The sequence below is a fragment of the Dryas octopetala genome, chromosome 3, assembly GCF_963921425.1.
Source record: "Dryas octopetala chromosome 3, drDryOcto1.1, whole genome shotgun sequence".
In the NCBI taxonomy this organism is placed as follows: domain Eukaryota; kingdom Viridiplantae; phylum Streptophyta; class Magnoliopsida; order Rosales; family Rosaceae; genus Dryas; species Dryas octopetala.
Genome location: NC_141368.1, coordinates 4,781,352 through 4,804,046, shown reverse-complemented (window position 1 = coordinate 4,804,046; position 22,695 = coordinate 4,781,352). Strand labels below are relative to the sequence as shown.

Sequence of the window (22,695 nt, the reverse complement as noted above, 5' to 3'; positions counted from 1 at the left end):
CTATAGAACTAGGCATCCCATGGAGCTTAAAGACATGATCCACAAATACCTGTGCAACTGTTGCTGCAGTATAGGGATGAGCTAAGGCAATGAAGTGAGCATATTTGCTCAATCTATCAACTACCACGAAGATCACAGATTTGCCATAGCAAGGAGGTAAGCCAATAATAAAGTCCATAGAAATGTCAGTCCAAACTCTATCTGGCACAGGCAAGGGCTGTAATAGACCAGCAGGGGATAAGGTCTCATACTTATGCTGTTGGCAAGTGTGGCACTTGGCAACCCACTGCTTAACATCAGTCTTCATACTAGGCCAATAAAAACTTCTAGATAATCGCTGATAAGTTTTGAGAAAACCAGCAGGACCCGCTGTTGGTACTGAATGGTGAGCATGAAAAACTTTGGTTCTCCATTCAGATGTGGGACTCAATACTATCCGAGACTTGTATTTGAGGAGACCATTATCAATATGGTACTTCTGCAGGTGATTAGATGCAGAAACGGACTGAGTGTGGACCGGTTGGGTAGAGCTATTTGATGAAAGTTGCTGCATCTTAGCCAAAATCCAAGGGTCACCTTCATTGTACCTCCTCAAATCATCCATCCAGCTATGATAAGGGTAGGAAATAGCAAGAGTCTCCGAACAAGCCTTAGTATTTGTTAGATCAGATGACCCAGTATCTATGCATTGCACCTGAGTCATTGTAGACAAGAACTAGTAACAAGTGGGGATCGGGATAAAGCATCCGCAGCCTTGTTATCGCAACCTTGTCTATAATGGATCTCATAATCATAACCTAGCAATTTGGTGACCCACTTCTGTTGGCAAGGAGTGTGAGCCTTGTGGTGCAAAAAATATTTGAGGCTATGGTGATCTGTTTTGATCACAAAATGCCTACCCTGTAGATAATGATGCCATTTTTTAATTGCATGAACAATGGCCATCATTTCCCTTTCATATGTGGAAAGAGCCTGATTCCTTGGACCAAGTGCTTTACTGGTGAAGGCAATAGGTTTTCAATCCTGCTGTAACACAGCACCAATTCCAGTACCAGAAGCATCACTTTCAATAATGAAAGTTTTTGTAAAATCTGGTAAGGCTAAGACCCTTGGGGATAGCATTAATGCTTTAAGCTTATGAAATGCATCAGTGGCCTCTTGAGTCCAAATAAAACCATCTTTCTTGGTCAATTGAGTCAAAGGGTAGCTCAATCGTCCGTAGTCAGGAATAAATTTCCGGTAATACCCTGTAAGACCCAGAAAGCCGCGCAAACTCTTCACAGAAACCGGTAAAGGCCAATCTGCCACTGCTTGCAACTTGGAAGGGTCAGCTGAAACACCTTCTCTAGAAACAATATGGCCCAAATATTCAATAGTTGTGACTCCAAATGCACACTTAGACATTTTAACAAATAGTTGATATTGTTGCAGCAGCCCCAACACAATGTTAAGATGGCTTAAGTGAGCTTCCCAAGAAGTGCTGTACACTAGTATATCATCAAAAAATACCATAACAAACCGCCTCAGACAAGCTCTGAAGATATCATTCATCAAACCTTGAAATGTGGCAGGGGCATTGGTCAAGCCAAAAGGCATTACTAGGAATTCATAATGTCCCTCATGAGTCCTGAAAGCAGTCTTCTCGATATCTGCAGAATGAACTCTTATCTGATGGTAACCACTCCTCAAATCCAATTTAGAAAAATACATTGCCCCATGTAATTCATCCAACAGATCATCAATCAATGGAATTGGGTATTTGTCCTTAATAGTGAGCTCATTTAATTGTCTATAATCCATGCACATTCTCCAAGTGCTATCCTTTTTTTTGACCAGCAATACAGGTGAGGAAAAAGGGCTGTGACTGTTTCTGATAAATCCAGAAGCTAGCAGTTCCTTAACACACTTCTCAATTTCAGTCTTCTGCAATGGGCCATAAGCATAGGGTCTAATGCTTGGAGGCTTACAACCCGCAATCAGTGGAATTCTATGGTCATGTTCACGCATAGGAGGTAGTGTGGTAGGTATTCCAAACACAGACGAAAAGGAATCCAATAGAGCTTGTAACTCCTGCTGTTGAGGGTGAGCTAAATCATCTGCAAGCTTAACACATTCCTCCTTTTCCACAGCATATAAGACAGCCCCATAACAATTTGAATGCAACAATCTTTGCATTTGATGAGAAGAGATGGATTGTGTAGGTTGAGGCTTAGAACTAGACAAACTAATTTGCACACCTTCATGCCAAAATTCCATTGTCAATTTCTCAAAATCCCATAAAACTGGCCCTAAAGTTCTCAACCATTGTATACCTAACACAATATCACAGCCACCCAATGGTAAGGCAAACATATCAGAAGTGTAAGTATAATTTCCTATTATTAATGGTACGGCAGGACAACAACCCTTACTCTGAACCTGTCCACCATCTGCTATCATAACATCAAAGGTGTTAGACTGATCCAATTTCCAAGCAAGCTTCTTTACCAATGCTAAATCGATGAAATTATGAGAACTCCCTGAATCAAAAAGCACCACCACAGGACAGTTTTTAACCAAGGCGGATACTTTCATAGTTTTAATTGCAGCAGGTGCAGGGGTACCAAACAAGGCACAAGCTGTAATACAACAAGCAGTAATCTCCATTTTCTGTAATTCTTGTACAATCTCCTCCTCCTCAGAACTATTATACCCCACATCTAACAATAAGATTTGCCTTCCAGCACATTTGTGACCCCTAGAAAACTTCTCAGTACAGTAAAAACAAAGATTGTTCTGTTTCTTGAATTGAATTTCCTCAGGAGTTAATTTCTTAATAGGCATATCTCGTTTAGGCATGTTTTCATGTTTAGCTGGACCTAGATGAGTCATAGCAGGCACAAGAGGTAATCTTGGCTTAAAAGATCCCACAGAATTAACTAACCTGCATTCTTGCAACTTGGCCTCAATTTCCATGGCAAAAGCCATAGCTTCTTGAACTGTAGCAGGCCGCAGCAACTTCACATCGTGTTTAAGCTCGTTCTTCAGACCCCCAATGAAACAGCTTCGACGAAAAGTTGGACTGAAATCCTTGATTCGAGTCGCCAATCGACGAAACTCTAGTATGTAAGCCTTCACAGAACCAGTCTGACGCAACTTGAACAATGATTCTGCACAATCCTCAAATTCATGAGACCCAAATTCCCTGCAAAAAGCCTTCGTAAAATCTTCCCACCGCGGCCAATGTGTAGCACAATCTTCCCATTGATACCACTGCAACGCCTCACGATCCAAATGGAAAGAAACCATTTTGACCTTCCGCTCTGGTGGAATATCAAAGTAATCAAAGTACTGTTCCGCCTTAAAAATCCACGCAATTGGATCATCCCCATCAACGAATCTTGGGAAATCCATCTTGATGAAAGGTTGACGTCGCTCGAAAGGAACGCCCCTCTCATTCTCTCGGCGATGGCGAAAACCGTCACCGTCATCGTCATCGGAGTTGGTCTGGTCAAGAACGCCACGACGATTGTTCGGCGAGTCCAAACGCCTATCAATGCCTTCAAATCGCGCATCGATACGAGCAAATTTCTCCTCCAGCAAGCCGCGAATAGCATCCACTGCCATTTCAATCTTGGTGGTAGAAGCTTCTACCTTTGAAACGTGAGCTTCCATGGTCTTCGAACGAGTGCGAGCACGGGTCATACACTAAAGGAACACTTAGAGGATCAATGGCTCTGATACCAATGATAGAACCCTAGTTTCTACCTTAGAGATGACTGACTAAGAATCAAGAACGAGACACTTCATTATTCATTAACCGTCCTTTACACAAGAGCTGGTCTGGTAATATACCAGCAACAGAGCTGTTGCAACAGAAAAGTCCCAACGACCATACAGCCAAGACCCACTAAAAGTACGACACGTGGCAGCCACATGGTAAACTGTTTATAACAGTCTACTATTTACATTTGAGTCCTATCAAAAACAAGCAAGCCAGTGGAAGTGTGGAACACAAAAACTCTAATATTGAATTTTATCTGTAAGATTCAACAAATAGAAAAGTCAAACATGTAAATTGTCTACTCTGATACCATATTGTAAGGTTTTGGAATGAATGAAATTTTCATTACAAGGGAGTATTATAGCAATGATTTGGAGGTTCACGTAAAAAAATAGGTAGTGGAGACTAAGGAGGCAGACCGGCAGAGAATAGAGACGGGAGAACTCAGTCTCATACATATATATATATATATATATATACAATTATGATGGACGAGTTATACAGAGATCGATTACATTAATATATTTTACAATCTATCAAAATCTTTGATTAATTAATGATGATTGTGTTAGAATCTTTAATTGATTGTGATGATTTCCCGAATCTTTGAACTGCATGGCAGTTGAATTTTAGGAAGCCGGCCTGATTCTTAAGTTTTAGTTTTTAACTAATCAAGTTTGAATTTTTTTTTTTTTGGTAAAAGGAAATTTTCTTTAATTTAAAGCTTCATAATTAATTAAGGTTTCAAGTTAGGGTTTGGTTTTTTTAATATAGGATTTAGGGTTTGAGATAGCGCGATGTGTTCCTTTATTAAGCTATGGGTCTCACACATTTTGTTCATTAACGAATTAGGGAAGCTTTTTACGTACAGGCTATAGCAGTACAAGGACAATATACAATTTAGGGCCAGTTTGGTATTGCTGTATGAAAAAACAGCTGTGAGGTAAAACAGCTGTAAAAATAAAATGTGTTTTACTTGTTTTTTAAATTGTTGGCTACAAATTTTTATAAGCATTAATTTTTCTAAGAACAAGATTATTAAATAACTATGTCTATTATTTTTTTAGGTATATTATAATTTTAATCGTGCAAATAAAATATCATAATTAATTATCACATTATAAAATATAACTAACAATGAACATATTTTTTAATTTAAAATAAACAAATTAAAAATATAAAAATCAATGAGGATATTATGGGTAAAATAAAATATTCATTGTTGCTGTGATTCACTGCAGCTTTCAAAAGCACCTAGAAACCTGCTTTCTGTTTTTATTGTGGGGAGTTGAGAATTGTGGGGAAAAGCAGTTTTTAATTTTTTTACCAAACACCAAAACTGCTGTAGGTGATTGAAAATTGTCATCCACAGCAGCTTTTGGGTCTTCCACCGCAATCCCAAACGGGGCCTTAAGGTATTAGGATTTAGGTGTTGCAATTTAAGCTTTTTATCTCTAATTATAGTAGGATGCTTTGTTATTAAATTCTAGTAAGAATTTTTGGAAAACTTTTGCGAAAATATGAATGTGTATATGTATCTTTAGAATCTTAGTCAAATCTTGCACTTTTTAACACTAGATTTTATTTTATAGTATTTTGTTCGTCAAGTATACTTGGTACCAAAGATATATAAATATAAGTTATTGTAGTTTCTTATCTATTAATCAACACTTGTTCATGAGTTTTTAATTTAAGATTTCCTTTATAAATTAATGTAGGGATGATAAGTTTTTTTGTTTTGGTTAAGTGGATGAGAGTTTGTTTTTTATGAATAAAAATGTGGATAATCAACTTCTTCATTACAAGGTGACTATAATCAACTTCTTCATTACAAGGTGACTATGTATTTGGACATTGAGGGTATGTTAGGTAGACTGTATAAGACACCTGAATGTCGGCATAAGTATAAAAAGATTGGTTGTTCTATTTGTTTATGGCCTATCAAGAAAGGGACAAATGGGCCAACGTTTTGCCCATTTTTGATGGGTCAGCCAGTAGCCCGTAGCCCGTAGCCCTCAAAACTCTTTTATTTTTTCCCCCCAGTTTCTTTCAATTTTTACAAAACTATTAAGGAGTTAATTTTAAGAAGAAGAAAGAGCATTAAGAAGTCGCCAGCCTCTTAGCGGCTTAGCCCATAAACTTTGAGTTAAGTGGCAATGGGTGGATAGACAAAAGGGGTACATGATCCTACATTTATATCTTGATATATGCCCAAAAAAGGCCTCTTAAATGAGATAGCTATTTTTCTTGAAAAAAAAAAAAGAAAAAGCCTTCAAAATCAGACTGTAGATTTACCTAATATGCTGTGAAAATATATCGTTCCCATATATTCTCCTTCCACAATTAAAAACCTCAAGGAAAAACCAGCCACGAGTTCTAGCTCAATCCCTCAACTTCAGTTGGCATTGCAAAATTTTGTTTAGGCATCTGGGTTGTTAGCACTTGTGTCACCATGCCCATCAATTTGTTCCTTCCCTCCTCAAAGTGCATATGGTCATTCGTCATGTTCGTTTCTGATAATCCCATTTGCGAGGTAGTGGCAGCTCCTTGATAGACTCTCTGGCTTGCTGCGTTCTCTGATATTCTAGTCTCACAGTTCTCAAGGCCACTCTTAATCCATGCAATATTGTTCAAATCTGTAGCAATGGAGATTAATTCATGGCTAGAGAAAGAGGGAGGCTCCTCATACTCAATAAACTCAGGCCCCAACAATGAGCTGTGAGAATGTCTTTCACCTGGATCACAGCAACCATGGCCACAACGCAGAGGAACCGTAGGCTCATTACAAGCATCTTCAAGGAAGTTGCAGAAGCCAAAATCCAGTTTAGAAGTTTGGACCAAAGGGCCATGACTTGGGACTGTCCTTGAGACTACAGAGGAATTTGCTGCACTGTTTAGAGGGTTGTAAACTCTGAAAGCACTAACACGTGCCACTGGACGACAAAGGGTGGACTGGTCTTTTGATTCCACAAGACGAGTAGGATGGTCATTTGATTCAGCAAGAAGAGTATGATGGTCTTCTGATTCAGCAAGAAGAGTATGATGGTCTTCTGATTCAGCAACACCGCAACCCTCTTTTGTTTGACCTGTTTCGTTTAACAGGTTCAGTCTATTGTCCATCAAGACCTCTCTTCCTCCATGAGTCTTGAATGAACTGATATTCCCAATTGACGGGGTTTCTTCTGAGGATGCCTTCGTTCTGTTAAGGCTGCCATCATCCATCATTTCGCCAGGTTCCAACTTAAAACTTCCTAGATCCAGGCACCTGCGCTTTAGTGTAGAATTCCAGTGATTCTTGATTGCATTATCTGTTCTACCTGGAAGGAGCCTTGCAATTGCTGCCCATTTGTTCCCATGGATAGCATGGGCTGTAACTATAAGACGATCTTCTTCATCTGCAGTAATTTAAGTGGCGCTGAAAAGACTTTCATAAAAAATAAATATATATGCAGCAGTGAATGGAAGAGCATGCCAGTATCAAATTCATTTAGCCTCTTTCTCTTAATGTAATGGCAACAAAAGAAAAGTATACAAGGACAGGATCACAAAATTTGCAGGTACAAAACTTTTAGATATATTTCATTCACTAACCTGAATCAGTGGCAACATTTTAGCACAAAAGAGGAGAGAGAAAGGCATTATCTTGAGAAAAAAAGGAAGAAGATGGAAGAATTAATACAGAACCTCAATCATGTAGAACCAACATTATGATACTAAAGCTTAATTCTTAAAGCCACTACCAAACAACGGAATTTGAGTTGAATCCACATACATTTCCTTACGTCTCCAAAGTTCCCTGGGGGCTAGATAAACAGACGCATACCCAAAATAAATATGAAGTTATGCATCAATTCATAAAAATACAATGTTGTTACAAAATTTTCACACCAGCCATAGTATATACTACAAAATTGAAACCACAACTTCAAAAGAAAGAAGAAAATGAAAAAAAAAATATTACTATAAATTATTCCATCTAGTTTATCATGACATAACAAATCATTCTGAACTTTCCAACATATTTTAGAAACTAGAAACAAACTCTGTCACATCCATTCCTTAAACAGTGTCCATATGCCATACAGTTCTTTCTGCCTACATGTACAGAATGCACAATTAAGAGATCCCCACACACGTAATTACCAACAGATATATCACTATTAAAACAAAATTATTGAAATAAACAAAAACACCATCAATTCCCTCTCCCTTTCTGTGCTACTTACAAACATATAATTTTAACAAGCTGTTTTAAAATCATGATGTTGCATAGCCAACACTGTGAATACACAAGATATGATTCCACTTGATTAACAATCCTAATTGAAAACCAGCGACAATTCCAACTAATTGAAAATCAAAATACAAAGCATACATATACATGTAATTAAAAATGGTGGTTAACACTTACCAGAGAAGGGCTTGCGCTTGACGCAAGGGTCGAGCTGATTACACCACCGGAGCCGGCACGACTTCCCGGACCGTCCAGGAATTCCTCGGGCGATCATGCTCCAATTCCGCGCTCCGAACTTGCTCACCAGCCCACTCAGCACCGCGTCCTCCTCCGGCGACCACGGTCCCTTCACTCTCCCGCCGCTCGTCACCGCCTCGTCGCCGTCGCCGTCGGCCCCTTCGCCGAGTCCCAGCAACTCGGTCTTGGCACCGCCGCGGACGAGTTCGGAGTCGCCAAGAGGGCGGTTGCGGTCGTCGGCTTTTTTGGAAACGGCGTCGTTTGGGACTGTCATAGTGGGGGTTTGCTTGTTCGTTGGGTTTCGGTTTGTCTATGAGCGAGCGCACCTGCCTTTTTAACTGCAAGATGGGAAAGCGATTAATGTGGGAACTGCGTTTTTTGCCAACGTTTCGGATTCCGGTTTTTTGAGGCGGTTTTTTTCAAATGACCGACGTGTCCCACGTTCCTTTAGAGGATCCGGAACCGTCGTCGTTTTAAGTGTTGGACTTGTCTTTGACTTGGGTTGGATTTTCGACCTTTCGCTTTTGGAAGGGTGGATAATCCGTTAAATCTGGAGAATAGCAAATTTCCAAATTACCCCTATTCGCGTTCATTTACTAACAAAGCTTCCTGGTGTTTGTCGTAATTCGTAAATACATAAATGTTTTTGGCAATTTAATCGTGACTGCTTTCTGTTATTGGTAGGTTGAGTCGTTGAGAAATGAGAACCGCCTTGGACGCTTTGGAGTTCGTTTGGACTTTCAAGTTTCAACACATAACGGTGAACAGTGATTCACTTCAACCTTTTTACTTGTCTTTTTTATTTTAAACTAAGTTGATCTGTTTTTCATTTGTAAAATTTTTTCAATTTGCTCAACTAATCTTTCAAACTGCTTTTCTCTCAGAATTCAACTAATCTTTCAAACTGCTTTTCTCTCAGAATCCATCTTCGTCTCATCATAATTTTTCATCTCCATTACCTTCATCAAAACTTTTGGGTTTCCAAAAATATGCTTTAATTTTTCGTCTCATCCTAATTTTTCATATTTTCCAAAAATATTCTTTTGTTTGAAACCATAATTTTCACGGATGATGTGAACTGTAAAGTGGGTTGTCTTCAGGCCCAAACGACAGGACATACAAACTAAGCCCATCTTATCTTTAAGAGAGCTGAAAGCCAGTGTGGGTTCTTACTGGTGGTCTAGTTGTATCACAAATGAAGTCATTAACATTGGGTTTCCTACAAATCTACAATGCCAAATTCTAAAATGACCTCTTTTTTTTCCTTTCCAAACCCCACACGGCCACACTGATATTTTACTTGAATGAAGTGCAGTGGCTCAGTGAGCACGTGGGGTTTGGAGAGACAAAAAAATGTTGTATTTCTATTACTCTATGCACCCTTTGAAGAGGAAATCTAGAAGATGCCTTGATTTGAGTTTATGAGAATATGAGATGGAATGGTTGTTGTGGTGTGTGGGGCTATATTTCTAGATGATCTAGACTTCCGGAGACGCTATATTCTTCTTGATATAAATATCTTAGAGTCTGCAGACTTTTGAGTGTTGAGTTAAGACTTAAGCGTGTATAAGCTGCAGCCTTATATTCTTCAGTAGGCAGTAGAAATACAAAGGAAAGGTCTATTTCTGAAGCGCGTTCAATAATGCAGCTTTATAATCTCAGTACAAGCGTCTCACATAAGTTTCATTATTAGTTTTACAAAAACTAGAATGTTGAAATTCCATATGGTTCCGTGAGTTAAATATAATGTGTCAAGGTTACACCATCAACAACTAGTTTTGAGTGACATACACAGTCCAATCCAAACCCCTTAAATTCCACAATCAACTACCTGCCAAAATATATGTAAACATTAACCATACATATACTATATTTCTTTAAGATGTGGTTAGACTTGAGCACATCTGCTGACTGTTCTTTCTTATTATAAAACTCTTGTTCGCAGTGCCCCTTCTAGAAGACAGTTTACTTAATTGTTGGTTTCTGTTTTTGGACCTAATCAAGCATTAGGAGTGGTAAGCAGTAGATATATATACTTGATTCTATTTTTTGTGCAACATTTTATTCTGTCTTTTGGCCTCAACCCAACACTTGTTATCTTTAAACACCCGTTTAGTTCATAGAATTAATGTGAATTTTTCTTTTCTGCGTTTTGGTAATTTTGGAAAAGTAAACCATAAATTACTTTTTTAGTTTCATTTCTATGTTTGGATTGTGTATAAATTGAAAATGAAAAGTGTCAGTTTTTCAATTATACCCTAATTTATTATTTATTTAAAGAATGACAATAAAAATGACATTTTTTTAAATAATAGCAAAGTTAGTTTTGTAAAAAGAAAAATGAAGCAATTGTTTTTCCAAAAGGAGGGAAAACAAAACTCAAGCTGAAGTAAGGGTTTTATTTTTCCCCCAATAAAGACATCATATTTCCTTGAGCCAAAAATTAATTTATTTTCCCTGTACTTACTAAAACGTAGGAATATAATTGATTTCTCATTTTCAAGCCTCTAAAACTTGAACCAAAGGGGGCCTATCTATAGTTTCCCTCATTTCCAATTAGTCAAACACACCAAGATCCATGTGGGGTGGGAAGCTTCTATAAAATTTTTAAATTTTTCAAACCTCTAACTTGACTATGCTTGTTTGGTTCTGTCTTCCATGATTCTATCTGCAGGCCCTCCAATTAGTATAAGGGGCTCTCACTTTCTCCCTTCCTATCACAACCAAATCAGCTCAAAATTTATCCATACCCTCCTGACCAAAGCTCAGTCTTTGATCAAATATGTTCAGCCCTTTTAGCTGTGGCACTTTTCACCAAGAGGATGATGATGATGAAACCATGATGATCACCAATACTACTCAAGCTTCTTCACCACCAAGAAAATCAAAACCAAGAAGTACTAGTAGGCTTTATAGAAGCCGTAGCAAGGACAGCAATAAGAACCCATATTCCAGTCGTGGCCTTGACAAGTACTCTGCACTTTTAGCTGAACTTGAAGAGAAGAGGCAGAGGATTTATGCACAAACGGACTCCCAAGACATATCTTTCGTTCGTTTTGTGTACAAGAACACAAACGACGACGTTCCGGTTCCAATTGTGGTCAAGTTGAAGGACAAAAAGGAAGACAACAAAACCAAGAGTACTGATATTATTGGAGATGTCAAAGAAAAGCATGTGACCCGAAATTCAGAGGCCTTGGATAAGTTTAGTACTATTGATCAATCCTCTGTGTCCCCAAAAGACCAAGTCAAGCAATTGCCAAGACTGAAGTTGGATAGGTGGAGAAGACCATCGCACTATTTGCCGGTGTTTATAGTGTTCATTTTGTTGTTGCTGGCTGTGTTTGGGCGATCAACTGCAATACTATGTACATGTATTGGTTGGTACGCAGTTCCAACATTGAAAGAGAGATCAAATAATACAAGAAGGGGATCAAAGAAGAAGGAACTTGTAAGAAGATTGAGCGACTTATCTTCTTCTCCAAAACAAAACCACACCATGGCCATGCCCCCATTGCAACAACATGGACATGGTCACAAGAAAAGTTGGTGATAGTTATGCATGATTGACTTGTTTCTCCATGATCATATATTCCTTTTATTGCTTAATTGGTTGGGTTACAACTTAGAAATTCAATCTTTTTTTTTTTTTTGACACGTTTGCAAATGTGAATTGAGTAATTTTTTTTTACATATATATAACATGTTATGTTGATAAACTATCAATATGTGTCCTATATATAAACAAAATTTCACTAAATCAGTGAAATCATATTGTTAGTCTTGACAGCATAGCATATCCGAAAATTTCCGAATGTAAATTGTGCATCATGAGTAATATGGGTGTTGCCTAGAGAGTAGCCCATGGAATTTTAGCTAGTTATGGCATAAGGTTTTGTGAGCTATGAGTGAAATTTGTGTGATGATCCAAGATGGACTGGTGTTTTGATGTAAGAAGTAGAAAAATGCACATTGTCTAAATGCAAATAAGCTGGATCCCATGAGTGGATTTCACTGTAAATTTTCAGACAAATGCTTAAGGATTGGGATTCTGGATTAAGCTATTATAAATATAATCGTGCACGGCGTTGCTACATCAATAAAAAACAATGTTGCAGAACAATTCGATTAGGATAACCAATTAATTTATTGAATACAATAACAATATTTTGCCTTGAAAAGTCTAGTGCACCTCTTATTTATTTATTTATTTTTTTGGCCAGGAGTGCACCTCTTATTTTTAAACAAACAATTTTCACGAGTTTCTGATGTGCATACATATCCTCACATTGCATCCCATCGCATCACTTCACGATCATTATTTTTGACAAAAAAACATGGTTTGATAAAGTTATTTTGAACACGGGTAGTCCATTCCATCATATATAAAGTTGGGCTGGGGGTGGGCCAGGCCCATAACTCATATCCAGCTATTGGCCCATCTATCTAATTGTTTCTTGGCTTATTTATTATTTTACTTCCTGAAAGTAACTTCTAATCTAACTTCACCCTTAAGGTTTATTTTGTACCATATTACCCCCTGAAACTAATTTTCGTGTATCATTTTGCTCACTTTCTATTTTTATAAACTTTAAAAATTAATTAAAAATAACTTCAGACTCAGAAAAATACATAAAAATTTTTTACGAACTCATCTTGACTAGTATTAATTTATTATAAAATCAAATTACTAATTTTTCATCCAAATGTTTCTAGAAAATTAAAATACATTTTACTCTTTAGAAATTCATAAGATAATCTCTCGAACTCCAAAAAATACGAGGTTTACATCGTTGGTCTTCTAAACAATAACATTACCTTTCTTGTGAACACTTGCTACCCAAAAGACCTCTCGGTCTTAGAGGAAAATAAATTTTCCTTTATAAAATAAATTCTAGAAAATTCTAGAATTTCCATAAAGTCTTGGAAGAAATGTTTGAAACAGGTTTTTGGTAATTTTCAAAATATTTTTGAGAATTCATCTGAGACTTTACAGAAATTTTTGAATTTTTATAGAGGGAAATTTATTTTAATTTTCTATAAATAAATTTGGACTTCCCAAATTTTCTAGAAACTATCAGAGAGAAAATTGGTAATTTGACCCCATAGTAAATTAGAACTAGTCAAGACGAGTCCGTAGGAATTTTCCGTATATTTTTCTGAGTCCGGAACTATTTTTAATTAATTTTCAAAATTTGTAAAAATAGGAAGTAGGCAAAGTAATACATGAAAATTAGTTTCAGGGGTAAAGTGATATAAAATAAATGTTAGGGGGTGAAGTTAGATTAGAAGTTACTTTCAGGGGCAAACTAGTAAATAAGCCTTGTTTCTTTCATATGTTGTTCACTAACCTCACTTGGATACTTTCTCTGCCTATTGGAGGTGGGACAAGGAACAAACACAACTGACAGAGTTGTGGCAGTTAAAGGATGAGGTTCACTGTGAAATTCACCTTCAAAGGAATGTAAGAGATTTAGAAAGAAAGAAAACTATCCTTCTCGTGGTGCAACCTAGCTAGCTGTCATTGAAGCTTCTCCAAGAAAAAGATGACAATGATGATGAAGGAGCATTCATTGGGGCTGAGGATTGTGGGATATATGGTTGAGGCATTTGGGTAATGATGTTAATATATACAAATGGCAGCACCATGAATATTAATGCTTATCAAAAGATTTCTACATAAACTAATTGGTTAAATGGTTTTTTTTCTTATAGTGATTTACGCACAAAAGCAGTAAAATATTCAAATAAATGTTGAAGCATTTGAAAGAACAGCATCCTATTCTTTATGGCCTCTAGAGTCTAGACTACTCTTCACATGGCCCCAATTTTGAGCCATGAAATTGATTTTACACTAAAACTATTGCTTTTACTTATTTTTCACACGACCCCTTTTATATATATATATCTGGAAATTAAGATCAAAAGCATATTTGCTCAAAAGCTAGAGATCTAAGATGATCAAAAGGCAAAGTTATTCACTTTAGATGATTAGGAAGCAAGCAATAGCATCAATGGAAATGAGATGTGTTTCCAACCAACCATAACCAAATTCGTGAAAGGACCAAAGTTAAAACTCTGCTGCTATATATGGGTCATGCAAATTAACTCAAAAGATCAATCACACACCCCATCAAAGTGTGTGTACCAGCAACAAATTAAGGGCCAATGGCCTTTTATGGACAAACACAAATGCCCCGCAAACGCCCTCCTGGTGGGGATTTAGAGGGCTCCAATTTCTGGTGCTCCATCTCTTTAATTGACATGACTCAGATTTTAACAAAAGTTTTCAACGGGTCTACTGTTAAAACCCACTACACAAATATGCCTTAATTTTAATTAATTCATTTCTCAAACATATATGATTTCACATTTTTACCTGAATTACTGAATTTCATTAATTGTAGGGGCATGTGGGTCTAGCGCCTCAACACGAGATCGATTGAGGTAGGTAGATTGTTGTATAAATTTCTTGTACCAATTCGCTACAGCCTACAAGTGTTCATTTTTATTCTCTCATACTAAAACCAGTTGATGATTTTTTTTGATCGGTCATCACTATTTGATTTAATACCAACATGCATGTTTTTTATGTACATGCATGTATAGATTATATTTTTAATCTATTAGTTTGTTTCTGCTTGATTTTTAATTTTAATCATATATTTATTATCTGATAATATGAAATACATTCATAATACTTTTTTAAGTGTGAATGAAATTATATAAATATTTTGATTTGTAGATACGTACTAGAATTAATTGAAACAAACAAAATATCACACATCCACTCACATACATACAGACACACAACTACGCACCTAAATAGACTGCATAAAATGTATTGCTGCAATATGTATAGGCAACCTGCAGACGAGGACTCTACACCAAACACCATAATATATATATATATAGGTGAACTTAATTTCAGAAATGAGAGTCATGCCAAACACATTGAGGATGACCAAAAGGGATCCAATGTGCATGACAGCTAGCTAGACACAGTCACCTTCAATGTTTATAATTCACGTACGTCCCCAGGAAAAGAAATATTCCCTAGTGAGTAATGAAGGAATATATACATATATATATATATATGACCCTTAATATCATATCTTCTCTGCATGTGAGGGTCCAAAACCCTAATTCCTTGACTGCAGACTCTCTCAATAATCAACATATACATGTCCCACTTCTTACACAATTAAACCAGATTTAGAGCTATTGACTTTGATGCCAAACAAGTTGGCTCAGCTGCATGGGTATAGAGGGTGTGGGACTGTGGGGTAGGGGAAGGTGTCCTAAGCACTAATTGATTTGTCCTTTTTGTCCAACACCGTCCTAATTGAGTCCATGTGACATTCAAAATCCATGTGCTACCTATCCATCTAGCTAGTGAGAAACCAACAGCTGTGTACGTGTACGTGTACCAGCTCTGATTGAAAGCCCAATTGCCCGCTACCTGATCATAATTTTACAGATTCAAATATATATCATCGATCCCTGTTGATATTATAAACCTTGGTGGGTCTAGCTAGCTGTGTGTAACAAGACAGTCCAAACATATATTTTGAAATTCAAATTCCCTAGTACTCCTACAGAACCCTATAGCAAGCTAAGAGCTATACATATATAGTCTCCCACAGGAAACAGAGGACTTCAAATGAGAGCACCCATTTCAATTTTAACTTTTTTTTGGGTCTGCGCGCAAATATCTTCTCATGTGATGTCTGCAAAATTCATGTTATAGCTAGCATGCATGCAGTTGACACTACTTGAATTATTATTGTTGATCAATGCATGCCAGATTCATTTTCTCACATGCATTGCCACTCTAGCTCTCTCTAATAACCTTAACTTGGGCCAGGCAGTTTTAATAAACTAGTTATTGCATCTACTTTAAGAGTTTCAATACACCAGAGAGGTAACTTTAAAAAAGAAAAAAGAAAACCTTTTCTATACCCACACCACATTTCTAGCCAATTATATATTCTTTCTAGCTTCTTGCCGGCCATAAGCATTCATACAAATTGATAGAAAAGAACACATACATTTTCCACATATTGGGTATTCATAATGGTGCATGCTAATTAATGGTTGTGGTCCAAACCTCCAACATCCAAGAATTAAAGGACTAGGCTAACTAGCTAGTCTATGTAGGACCACCCCAATAGATGATATTAATGACTCAAATTAAATCCCCTCTTCATGCTGAAAATGAATATGGAATTCATTGGATCGATCTACATATATACTGTGCCTTTTAATTGTAAATGATTCTTTTTGCTATGGGGAATTGGGGATTAGCATGCATGCACCAACTCACATGTGAACTTAATTTCTGTATATCCCAAAATCCAATGTAACGAATCCAACAAGAAAGAAGGTAATTAAGTGAATGTGAGTGGAAGGGGGTGTTTGGCACTAAGTGAATGAGTCTCATGATGCATATATGGGAGAGAAGTCATGAAGATATGAAATACAAAATATAGGGCAGTTGCCAATTGGGAGCTGGTACCTTCAAGGTCCTGGTGCTGCAACAGATGGGTTACAAGGCCTGAGAGAAAATAACTTTTGTGTCCTGCAAACAAGGGACATATTTCCACACTCCACAGAGGTGAACCAAACCCTACTTTGAATTCATATCAGACAGTATAAGCCAACCACAAATATTACCCCACTACTACGTACTAGCTTGCGTTATGTGTGGGAGAGAGTAAATATGTGGGTGCATGGTGGGGTCTATATACCACCACCATAGATGTTGATAGATATATAAGCTAGCCCAGGCCTACCTACTGCTCCATATATCTGTGCTTGTGGTCCATTGTTTGCTTCACTAGTGTGGACAAGATCTAGCACCATCGATCCATCATCAATCTTCTGGTGGCTCACACATTCAGCGGCTGAGATCGATCGATCATTTCTCGCCAAGCAGGGCTGGCTGTTTTGCCAAGCACTAGATCAATCATGTTTCCCCTTTCAGGTATTAATGGACTATATAGTCACTGTAGTCTGTATATATAGGGAGGGTGCAGTCACGAGAAGTCATTGGTATGGATCAAGTTTCTCTCTCACCTTCTTGTTGGGAAGTAACAACTAACAACCAGTGACAAGTTTTAAAAAGTTAGCTATTGCCAGGTTGAGGAAAAAGGTATAATCCACCAATCATATATATATAATTATATATACTAAACAAAACGGCACCGTATTGTGCATCAGCACAATTTCGATCAGCACATACCCAGTGGATCCGCTTCTTATAATATAATTTAAGAACAATATTATAAGTCATTCTTTAATAAGTCAATCACAATTTGAGAAATACCACTTATAAAGAAGAATTTGAGGATGTTGATCCTTCAAAGTTTGAGTTAATTTCTTTTACTTCTTTGACGACAATGAGCAAATTCTTACATATAGACATTTAATCCTCGATTGATCAAAACATTGGCATTTGGCATCTACAACTACAAGCTAGGTATTGACCATTGTTGGTAAGAGTGATACCCTGTTTATTGGTGCCTATCCATGTGCACCATTTATAGGTCTAGTTAGTAAATAGTAATGGTCCTCACTCCTCACCCTTTTTGTCGTTTTTAATCTCATTAATTTAGTTTTTGGTAGGTAAATGTTAATTCCTTTTTAATTTATTGTACTAAAAAAATAATTCTATTACACTAAAACTTCGATCGTCTCTTTGTTGTAAATCAAATAATACAATATATTTCTCTGATATCTTGACTGGCACATATTAATTTCATTAAACATGAATTGGACCACAGAGCTTGATTTAGAAGAGGAGAATATATATGAGAAATTAATTAATAGTGATATATATATTTGTTGGGGACTTGTAGTGTACGTGTTTTCCATGGGTCTGGCTTGTTTGAGAATGGGGTCTACAAGTATATAAATATCTTTGGAAAATATGTCCTCATATTTAATTTGATATATAAAAAAATAACAATATAATAATAATACAATATTGAATACTGAATAGTAACTTGGAAGATGAAGGTGGTATTATTTATGAAAAAAAAAAAAGCAAAAAGAAAAGGAAAATAGCACTCACTCTCTCTTTTATATTGAAGGCTCCTCAAATTCCACTTTCCACCACAATAGAGAGAGAGAGAGAGAGAGAGAGAGAGAGAGAGAGAGAGAGAGAGAGAGTTTGAAGGAAGTGAAGTGATATTGGGTTGGTTTCATATACTACTGTAACTAGAGGAGGCATCCAAAGGGATCGCATTGATCCTAGCTCTTGATTTCCATGGTTTTGGATCATGCTATCCCTTTGGATTTCTCCTTTAGCAGCTTCAAGAATTTGAGGAATATATATATGTGATACATGCATATACATGCATATATATACATAAATATATCATGCTATCCCTCTCATCATGCGCATCAACAACTGTATATAACCAAGGAGTTGAGCCAAACTTGAGGTAATTCAGACCTTATTCTATGATAATTCAAGTAAGTTCTTTAATTATAATCATGCATTCATGATCAAAATGTTTGACACAATAATTTGGGGTTTGGAAATTATACAAGTAATTTGTGTTGTTTAATTTTTTCAACTAGTAATAATTTGAAACCACTCTGATAGTAATTCATATTCTATATATGCATATATATACTACTGCAATATCTTATGTTTAAGAGTAAATTCTTTTTCTGCATCCATGGCTTCACCCATCTTGTATAGAATTTAATTTGTAATTTGTCATATCATATATATGAATAGAAGCTATATATAAAGTATAAACCAAACCCCAAATCCAATATAGATCATGAACACGTTGGATCTGATTTGCTGGGGATACAGCTGGGCGACAAAAACCAGAAATTAGCTCCGAAAAGCGTTCTATTTCATTATCTTACTCTCCTAGTCCTTTGTTAACAACTTACAGTTGTCATGAATGTGAATTTTCATTTATATACAGTCTCTGTGTGTGTGTTTGTCAACAACGATCGGTTAAAACCTAAATTCCTTATATTAATTTTAACATAAATATTTGTATATGCAAGTTATTATATTAGATTAATTATATATCTTTAGTGAATCTAGATGTATTATATGTGTTTAATTCGCAGTTAACACTTCATAATTCGCAAGTGAATTAGCAGCTAGTAACTTTTTTTTTTTTGGTGAAATGAGGGCCAACGTACGGGTCGAGAACAGAAGAAGAATTACAGCAAAACGTACAGCACGGGGCTTAGCAATTTTAATCAATTAAGTCTTCTAATAGAAGAGGTTCGCAAAACAAATTAAGGATCTTTTGCAACATGTAAGTGGCCGGAGCAATAAACTTTGTTTAAACCAAAAGGATCTTTTGCAGCTATTTTACTCAAAACATGCACTTACACATGCATATAAAGTGAATGAGCATTAACTTAAGAGAAACAAAAATAAAAAAGCAGAAAAAGAATTGTAGTATAATTAAATCTTGATGTTCCTGTTGTTCATGTTATAACTAATGATTAACAGATATAAGTGGAAGCTAGCGATTAGTGAGGCCATGGAGAATAAAACAGTGCCTGGAACTAAGGAATTTACCCATATTTTTCTGAAGCTTTTGATCATTACAATATACTACCAACAATTTGATTTCACCTTTTCAAAAGGTGACTTTATTTTCAAGCAATTGCTAGAAACCCACATGGTAATTTTGGCCTGAAACTAAGTTTTGCTGACTTAATTTGTCAATCTTTTGCTTGCCAAGTTAGAGAGACTGATCAGACTCAGTTGAACCTACTGGAACAGACTAACATGGCCACACCTGCATGAGGTGGCCCAGAGTCAATCGACTCCAAATCACATGCTTTTAGGGACTTTAATTAGAATCCAAGGCAGTGAAAGATGATATATAAGCTTAAGAAGACTTCCTTTTTCCCCCACTTTGGGCCTCACATTGAGTGTCCCAAAGGCAAAGGAATCATACATGTGATCATGAGCCACCTTTAAAAAATAAAATAAAAAGTCCTTTTAACCATTGCTCTCATTTTGAAATAAAGGGTCCTTTTTGTTGTACCTTATATAGCACATGACCCCAACATTCTAATAGTGGTCTCTCACCATATATAGAATCCCTTTTGTCACATGGCCCCAACCTTCTACCATCTCTATTTTATTACTTAATATATTTCAAGGATGATAACTTAAATCACAGTACTCAAAATGTTATTGTATCTGCTAATTAATTGATTATATATTTTCTCTCATAATATATATGTATGTAAAATTTATATACAATGTGAATACAAAAATTTCTCTACACTTTAGGGCTCTGAGCTCCACAAGAAAATGATTGCTTTGACCATGTGTAGTGTAGAGGTGGAAGTTAGCTGTGCACTATTAAATATGGAGTTTAATTCACGTTGAATTTGTCAATAATGCAGAAAGCATAAAGGAAATTAACTGATTGATTTCAGAAGCTTCCTAAATCTATGCAAAGCTTGGAAAAATCAGTAATTTTCTAGTACAATGATAATATGCGTGGTCTACGCTGTGATTATTGTTCATTATGATAGTTAACAGTAAGATCATCATTTTATTTCTTTACCAAACTGAATAGAATTGAACAAGTGGTACATAACATGGGGTCCAAGCTGATCGAGGAAGAATTGTTGGGGACCAAAGTGTACAAATTATATCTTCAGTTCTAAAATATGTACCCCAATTGTCTCCCTCTTGCACTACACAAGCTTTGCCAAGGACACACAAGCTGCCAAAAGGAAACCCCCCATATGTGAATTTTTTTCAAGCTGAGAAGGGATTGGATGCTCCTTGCCTGCTCTATGGGGTCCCAAAACCCTTGACTTTCCTCCAAAATCAAACCCCTTCACCCCCAATTTAGTTTTTCTTTCTTTTGATATATATTGCGCTTTGTGGAACTCAATTTTCAGCCATGTATTGGAGATCTGGAGGATTTGATTTTTCTTTTTGTGTCTCATTATTTGGGGGATTCGATTGAGATGTGTATAAAGTTGACCATATATTATCTTAAGTAGTTGTCTACCATGTTTGTTGAGGATCGAAAAGAATGGAAATGAGGTACATATTCGATCAGTTCAAAAATGTTTCCAACATTCCTCTACGCATTAATCTAACGTAGATATAAATTTATTGAAAACTAAGGTTTTCTATATATATATATGCTCTCAAATACATGTTTCTTTATAGGTTATGCACCTTCTTTCCAAAAGAAAACAAATAAATGGTTATCAGACAGGATACTGATCTAGTATCGTCAAATATCCTCCAATACTAAACCAACAAATAAATACAAATTTGATGTTATTACCTTAAAATATGATGAATATTGAAAATTTATAGGAAAAGAGGTATTAATTTTTCCTTTTCTTTGATTTGAGATTATGTGTCTATATATAATGAGGTGACATTTTTATCTTGATATATATGTCGCACGCATCGGTCTTGGGGAATTTGCCCCTAATTTCTCAATAGAGAAAATTTTAGTTTAAGGACTCCAACTATACAACATATATCTATTCATGACATGAATTTCACTTTGTGTCAACTGACTGAAACTTTCATTTTCTGTCAATTAAGGACTTTGTTTTTTTTTTTTTTTCAGTTTTTATCTCAACTTTGGCACGACGTTGGACTAATCAAACGTTCACCAAATTAAGCAAACTTATACTAGGTTTAAAGTTATGCATTTCATTTTTACAACCATATAATATTACTCAAATCGGACATCTACAACTCCAGATAATCAGCCTCAAACTAGGGTATCCGAAACTATCCAATCGGACCTCTGGAAAAATATATGGAAAATTAGACAATTTCGGGTATTGTAGTTTGGAGTCGATTATTTGGAGTTATAAATGTCCGATTTTGGTGATCTTTATTTGGTTGTAAAGAGAAGATGCATATCTTTAAACCCATTATAATTTTTCTGAATTTAGTGAAGGTTTAATGGGTCCAACATCATACCAAAGTTGAAATAAAAACTAAAAAAAAAAAAATCCTTAATTGACACAATGAAAATTTCAATCCTCAGATTGATACAAAAGGAAATTCATATCATAAATAAATATATGGGGTATAGTTTGAGTCATTTAGCTAAAAGTTTTCATTCACAATATGTCCTTACCAATTATGTGAAGGTAGAATCGTATTTTTGCCCTCGGGTAAGGGTATAACAACTAACAAGGCCCATCTAGGCCATACCTATGGGCCTAGTTTGGTTTAGCTCGATCGTAGTGACCAGTCATATATAGCCCTTAGGTTTATACAAGGCTTCTTATGGGTTCGGGCGAGCTCGTGGCCTTCTTTTGCCCAAGCCTACTTTCGAACCCCTATTTGGGCTTTTTGACCTATTTTCAGTACCTTTTAGATGTTGGATTTAGACTTGGGCCGTTCCTTTTGGGGCCTTACACTTGTACAACTGGACTGTGACTTTGAGGAGAAACTCCTATCTTCATATAA

At 36.3% G+C, this 22,695-nt stretch overlaps 2 protein-coding genes across 2 annotated transcripts; one reads left to right on the top strand and one right to left on the bottom strand.

Annotated features, from left to right (window-relative positions):
- Positions 1-5,928: 5,928 nt before the first annotated feature.
- Positions 5,929-8,588, bottom strand: LOC147289913 (transcription factor MYB1-like). Its single transcript, XM_086236158.1, has 2 exons — positions 8,175-8,588; positions 5,929-7,158 (listed from the first exon to the last, which is right to left on the bottom strand). The coding sequence occupies exons 1-2, from the start codon at positions 8,506-8,508 to the stop codon at positions 6,140-6,142; spliced, it is 1,353 nt and encodes a 450-aa protein (XP_086092284.1). The 5' UTR covers positions 8,509-8,588; the 3' UTR covers positions 5,929-6,139.
- A 2,313-nt stretch (positions 8,589-10,901) lies between these two features.
- On the top strand, positions 10,902-12,157 carry LOC147289912 (uncharacterized). The gene has a single exon (XM_086238320.1). It carries the CDS (start codon positions 11,017-11,019, stop codon positions 11,785-11,787), a length of 771 nt encoding a protein of 256 aa, XP_086094446.1. The 5' UTR covers positions 10,902-11,016; the 3' UTR covers positions 11,788-12,157.
- Positions 12,158-22,695: the final 10,538 nt, after the last annotated feature.